The sequence below is a fragment of the Theropithecus gelada genome, chromosome 14, assembly GCF_003255815.1.
Source record: "Theropithecus gelada isolate Dixy chromosome 14, Tgel_1.0, whole genome shotgun sequence".
In the NCBI taxonomy this organism is placed as follows: Eukaryota; Metazoa; Chordata; class Mammalia; order Primates; family Cercopithecidae; genus Theropithecus; species Theropithecus gelada.
This window is the reverse complement of record NC_037682.1, coordinates 120,068,765-120,075,287: the sequence shown is the minus strand read 5'-3', so window position 1 is coordinate 120,075,287 and position 6,523 is coordinate 120,068,765. Positions and strand designations below refer to the sequence as shown.

At 46.9% G+C, this 6,523-nt stretch overlaps 1 protein-coding gene across 5 annotated transcripts in view; it reads left to right on the top strand.

Annotated features, from left to right (window-relative positions):
• The first annotated feature begins 520 nt into the window (after window positions 1–520).
• Window positions 521–6,523, top strand: part of KCNJ1 (potassium voltage-gated channel subfamily J member 1) — a 29,004-nt gene continuing 23,001 nt past the window's right edge. For 2 of the 5 annotated variants that reach the window (XM_025356405.1, XM_025356407.1), the window contains exons 1-2: window positions 521–721; window positions 1,241–1,373. In XM_025356405.1, coding sequence (XP_025212190.1) covers window positions 1,344–1,373 — 30 coding nt within the window. In that variant the 5' untranslated portion in view covers window positions 521–721; window positions 1,241–1,343. The remainder of the gene's footprint in view (window positions 722–1,240; window positions 1,374–6,523) is intronic. The other 3 variants (XM_025356408.1, XM_025356406.1, XM_025356409.1) reach the window with 2 other exon arrangements.

Sequence of the window (6,523 nt, the reverse complement as noted above, 5' to 3'; positions counted from 1 at the left end):
GAATATAATATAGAATATAATATATAATGAAATAAGGAATATAATAGAATGTAATAGAAATAAAGTAATTATTATAAATAAACACAGTAGAAATAAAGTTCACAATAAATGCCATGTGCTTGAATCATCTTGAAATCATCCTCCCCCACCACCTCCCTGGTCCATGGAAAAAATGTCTCCCATGAAACTTGTCCCTGGTGCCAAAAAGTTTGGGGACTGCTGTTCTAGGGCCACTGAATGATTCACAGTACAGGAGACACTGGTGAGGGGCTCCTTGGGGACCCCTACTTCCCTGCCCTGTAACATCCAGCCCCAGGTGCACATGTGTTCAACCTCATGCCTCTGACTTAGACACCATCAACATAAGCATTCCAGCCTTCTGGTTCGAAGCCAGGGTTCCATAAACAAATCCTTCTTAGTTAGCCTTGGGAGCTCAACACCTTTGGTATCTCACCCACTTAACTGGCACGCCTACTCTTGTTGGATCTGGTTATAAAGTAAACTATGTTCTTTGAGAGCTGTTGCATACAGATGAGTTGGTAGCCAGTCTGAGCTGGCCCACAGACTCATAAAATCAACAGGGCCTCAGGTACCCTCACCCAGCACATCCAAACTCTTGCATCAAATGTGCAAGGACTTGCTCACATCGAGAATCTGTCTGCTTTCTTCAAGACCAAGAAAATGAGTTTTTGTTTCTACATTTACTCCAGCAATCCATGAGGTAAGAGGAGAAACACCTCATTGTCTCTTTGTAGGAAAAAGAAGTAAATTCTTGTGAAAATTTAGACTTCTTTTCCCCACCTCAAATCTAGGCAGACTTGTCTGTCCACTTCTGGGGGGATAGATAGAAGCACGGTTTTAACTCACTCACTGGATGCTTTTGATGTGCTGGTTACGTTTGGATTTATTAGCTGTGAGCTACATCTTGCCTTCCCTGGGCCACTCTGCAGCCCTGCGGCTGGAGGGCAGTAAGAATCTTTGGTTGCATCATGCCTGGATCCGAAGTCTTCTTTTGGCGGCAGAGATGTACGTAGGGTTTTCATCTCCGGTGGCATCCTTTCAATTGTAGCAAGACCTTGCCTAGTAACACAACCTCTGCCAGGCCTTTTCCATCTTTAAGGTAGAGGATCAAGGTGCTAGTGGGGTCTACTATGGAAAACATCTATCAGGAAAAGGCAAGAGTTAGCAAGACATTTTGATTACTTTCGCCCAAATGTCTTTCTTTCCTTTCCTGACGTAGGACTTCATAGGAATTTTGCACCATTCTGAATGAATACATTTGGATTTCTCAACATTTGTTCAGCTCCCTAATGACTGTTGTGACAATTGCTGTATACCAGTGAATGCCAACTGTTTATCTCTGCTCTGAACAGGTATGGAGCCCCTTCTCTCAATATCTATATCTTACAGATTTGGTGCGTAGACACTTAAAAGGAGTTGGTCTTTCTCAACCAGCAACCTTTAGGAAAAATGATTGGATTTTTCTCCTTTTAGCTGGGCTTACAAAATGGAGCAAAACATCATGATTGTGCAAAGGATCCGTTATGGACAGAAACTTGGCAGAGTCCCTCACTGGATGCTTTTGATCTGCTGGTTGTACCTATATTATTAGCTGCGAGCTGCACGCTGCCTTCCCTGGGCCTTTCCTTGGCCCTGGGGCTGGAGGGCAATTAGAATCTTTGGTTGAATCTTTGGTTACATTGGACGAGCTGCGCATTCTTTGTGGGCTCCCTTCAGTCGTGGGCTTGGCTTGTGTTGTCTTACTCTACATTGTTTAGTGTAAATGGATTCTCACTAAGTCAGCTTCAGCTTCTAAGAGCATGATGGGGTAGGGATATCTGGGAATGTATGGGCCATTAGAAAAGCTTTTTTTTTTTTTTTTTTAATATATATATACTCAAGTCATGAAGGTGGATTTCTTCTGTGTAAGGTGGTGCACCAAGTCATTGTAGGTGCAAGACTGCACTTGCAAAGAAGCAGAGTATGTGAATTCCTTGTGAGTGGGTCTTGATCTTTAATGCTGTTAGTGACTTTTGGTTTGCCTGATTTTTTTTTTTTTAAATATAAGAAGCTTGTAATTGCCAAGCATGCTTTGCTGTGAAGAGCTAAGACTTGAAATTCCCCATGCACGTTCTTTTTCTTTCCTCAGTAATGTGTTTTTCTGTGCTAGGTTACAAGTCTACCCTGGACCTTGTCACAGCTCAGTGATTATCCAGGGATTCAGCTGCGACTCACATGCTTTGCCTTTTACTTGCCCCAGGGTTTCCATGCATTGAAGGCTTCCTGGTGCTCTCTCAGTGGAATTGCTTCTGGCCTGGCAGTTTGATCCTGAGGGTGACCCAAATGTTCCTCCCCTTGGCTCCACAATTTAAGATGCCAATGGTGACTATTGTCTTCTCTTCATTCTTGTCTTTCTCATGACTATTATTATTATACATACAGGTTTTGTTCTTCATTTGCCTTTCAACAAGCTTGTAATGAGAACTCACTGTGTTTGGGGTGCTGGGTCCTGGGAAACCACTGAATGGCTTGGGAAACACTGCTCTGGAGGGCAGGCACTTGGGCTAGGGGATATATGCATGGAAACAAACTGTCACACACTAGTGGGAGAGATACCATGACGAGTGGGGACTGCGACACAAAAACATAGCTCATGGTATTATCACTGCCTGCACAGGAAAGTACATCATACTTTTCCTACAGAAGACCTTATGGAAGCATGATCCTAAATGCCCTGGGTGAGCAGGAAGGGGCTTACTGGAGGCAGGGAGAAGAACATTCTAGAACAAGGAAATGGCATTTACAAAAATATGCAAGCATGAGACAGAGCATGGCTTACACAGGGAATACCAGGCTGGTGTGGCTGAGGGTGGGTGACCAGGGGAGGGGTGAGGGAAGCTGCAGGGTGCCATGATGAAGGACCTAGTACGTGATGCTGAGGAACTTGGGCAGTGTCTAGAAGGTGGTGAGAACCAGGGTAAGATCTTGTTTACAATGTGTAAGGGTTGCTTTGCCTGCAAAGTGCAAGGTGGACTGGAGTAGGGTAAGACCACGGCCGGGTAATCAGGGAGGAGATTACCAAGAGGCAGAAGGCACAAGGTCTGGTGGCCGATTGGCTGCAGAGAGTGATGGGGACAGGCGAGGATGAAGTGGAGCTCTGAAACAGGAGCCAGAGACTCCCAAAGGCCACAAAAAGAGCACACTTTGAATGGCACAGAGCCTTTTCCTTCCATTCACCCTCCCACATTCAAGACTGTGATGACCTAGGCTCAAGCCAAAAGAATACAGAAAAGGGCCCGGGCCTTCTCAATCTGCTCTGTCTCCTGAAATATATATGGTTCAGGAATAGTATTAGTACTGCTGTGAAATAGCAAAAAGTGGTTGGCTTGATTATGTGGTTCAGAAATCATCATGAACAAGCAGGGTATGCAGAAATTGGAAAAAGAAAACAGAGCAAAAACAAACATCTACAAAAAAAATGCTGAAGAAAAAAATTAGTGTAGAGACATATAAAAGATAGACCCCTAGAAAAGTCAACAATAGGCCTGGTGCAGTGGCTTACACCTGTAATCCCAGCACTTTGGGTGGCTGAGGCTCATCTGAGGTCAAGAGTTCAAGACCAGCCTGGCCAACATGGAAAAACCTCATTTCTACTAAAAATATGAAAATTAGCCAGGCCTGGTGGTGCACACCTGTAGTCCCAGCTACTTAGGAGGCTGAGGCATGAGAATCGCTTGGACCCGGGAGGTGGAGGTGGCAGTGAACCGAGATCGTGCCACTGTACTCCAGCCTGGGTGATAGAGTGAGACTTTAAAAAAAAAAGAAAGAAAAGAAAAGTAACAATTTTGCCCTGTTTCAGGCAGGATGATTTTAAGCCATCCTTTTAGAAGATTGTGAAGGATGTGCAAAGTGTCAGCCTTTCTTGCCACTGCCTTGTCAGAATCTGTGAGCAAACAGAAAAAAGAACGATGCCCTTACACATGAAACTCCCGGATTCTTTTTAGAAAAATAACAGAAAGAAACCAAAAATAGTGCAGAGAACAGGTCGCTTCAAAACTATTGAGGATCCAAAGATGTTCTGCCCTAAGGAATTGCTTCTCAAAAACTGTTATTAAGGTCCTTATCTGTCAAATATAAAACCCAACCCAAAAGCATCCCATTAGAAACCAGAGCATTGAAACACTAATTTTGAACAATCATTGTAAAGCCTCATCAAATCCAGCTCACTCATTGCAGGAATACACAACTCAAAGGCCCTAGGAAAAATGTAAATCTGAATTCTCCCAGCACTGTTTTGGATAAATAATTTCTTCTCTCAGAAGAAGCCTGTTGTTATTTTTCAAAATGGGTTTCCCAGTATGCAACAGAGTCCATCTCTGCATGCATGTATCTGCCCTGTGCTGTGTTCTGCCGTTACCATGCTTTGTAAACTGCATTCTGGTTAGATGCATGTGACCCACCCATGCTTCTAAGAGAAGATTCTTTTTGAATGCTCCGTGAAGTACAAGCCAGAATTTTCCATTTATTTAGAATTTCCAATGTTCCTGCCCCTCCCTCTCCTCCACTTGCACACACACCAATGTTTCTTGGCTGGGATTCAGGAATTGTATTTATTGGGGTCTCCCAGTGTGTCACCATATCCCCAGGGAGCAGATTTAAATGTGCGACCCAACACAGTTGAAAGCAACAGGTTAATACTGTCTTTGCAGAGTTAAAACAGCCCAAGCTCTCTCAGGCGACTGCCTCTAGGGGAAGTCTCATGGTTCGTTGCCCTTGATTACATTCTCAGGAGCTTTCTGGTTTTAACCAGATCTACCATTTGTCCTTGAGGAGCTCAGGAGAACTCAGCAACTGTGAATAACTGTTGCGGGTCTTTTCACAAGAGAAGACTCCGTGAAATGTGCGGCCCCTTGGAGTCCGAGAGCAGCGATGAGATGTTCAGAGAGATAAGGGTAATCCTGGTCTCATGCTGGAAGGTGCATGTGACCATTTTGGGGATCAGGGTATTTGGATGCTGTTAAGGGAAGTGTTGGACGGCTGATGAATTATGCACAGAGTATGGGGAGCTTGAATCGGGTTCAGAGATAAGCCATAGGCATGGGCTAAGGTCACTTTAGAAGACCTCTGGGAAGCCCCTGCTGTGCTGGACTTAGTGAAGTGTGATGACACAGTCCCTGTGCTGCAGAAGCTCCGGTCCCCGTGAGAGGATGAGTAGGGATGACAGGTACAAGAGTGGCTTCGTGACACATCAGCAGACTGGCAGAGCATGAGCACGTTTTAACCTACCGACCAGGCTCCCCAACCCAGTCTGCTTCAAGGGCAGCCCTGGGGGATGGGGGGAGTGGTAGGAGAGAGGGCTGCTTCCTCTCCCAATACTCCATCCCCTCAGAGGAAGTGGAGAAGGGGAGTCAGGAGACCCCCAGAGCGTGCCCCAGGACCAGATCTGAGAGTCTTTTCCAGCATGGGGCCCTTCACTCCTAGTCCTGCCTGAATCCATTGTGCACGAGAATTCACGCCCAGGCTGGGCAGTGCTGACCACTGAAGAGACAGGATGACGTCTGCTGGGGACAGAGGCTGCCAGGGAGTGGAGAAAACCCCGTGCCGCACTCGAATTTTCTTCACCTTCTTACTGACACACCTGCTCCTTTGGCTGGGCGTTTCCCAGCCTGTGGTGTTTACAGATTTGGATTTCTACAAAGATGCCCCTTAAGTATCTTGTAGCAGTGGGGAAAGGGGTGGGGAGAGAGCGGGAGGATGGCACTGCAGCAAGGTGAGTGGCGTGACCCAGGCACCCAGCGCGCAGCAGGCAAATCCCTTCCCACGCGACTGACCACATCCACTGAGACCTGAAGCTGGGAATAGGCAGCCACCGGAGAAGCACAGCCGAGAGCTGGGGGTTGAAACTGCTTTCTCATCTATGAAGAGGCTGGTTTTCTCCTCCTCACTGAAGGCCAGAGGAAACAAGACTTCAGCCTCACCCGTTAGGATGTGGGTTGGAGATCAGGAAGAAGCTTGGGCTTTAGGGGTGTGGAGAGGCAGGAATCCATGTCAGCGGGAAATGGACACAAACTTCTACAGACACAGAGCCCGCATCTCTCTTTCTGGGAGGGGTTCTGGTGGCCGCTTACTGACAGGCAGGGCACGGGGCTGGCGTTTTTGGAAATCTTATCACAAGGCCCTCATTCCTGGGCTTGCACCAGGGAGGCGAGCCCCAGTTCTCCTCCTCTCCAGCGGCTCCCAGAGCAGGGGTATGTTTCTGATGATGGTCACCTCTGGCTATCACTCTGATTCTGCCTTTCTTCAGGTTGCCTGGGTCTATCCCATCAATGAGCCTGTGATCACTGGGTACAAGCTCCCTTGCAGCTTCCTTTCTGTCTGAGGTCGCAGCGATACCTGCTAGCCCTGTTGCTCCCATCTTGCCTCCTCACTCGGCATGTTTCTCTTCCTGTTCTAAATGTCCCAGCTCATGCTCCTCCATGGTACCATCCCCATTGACCCCAGCCCCACTAGGGCCCCCGATGCT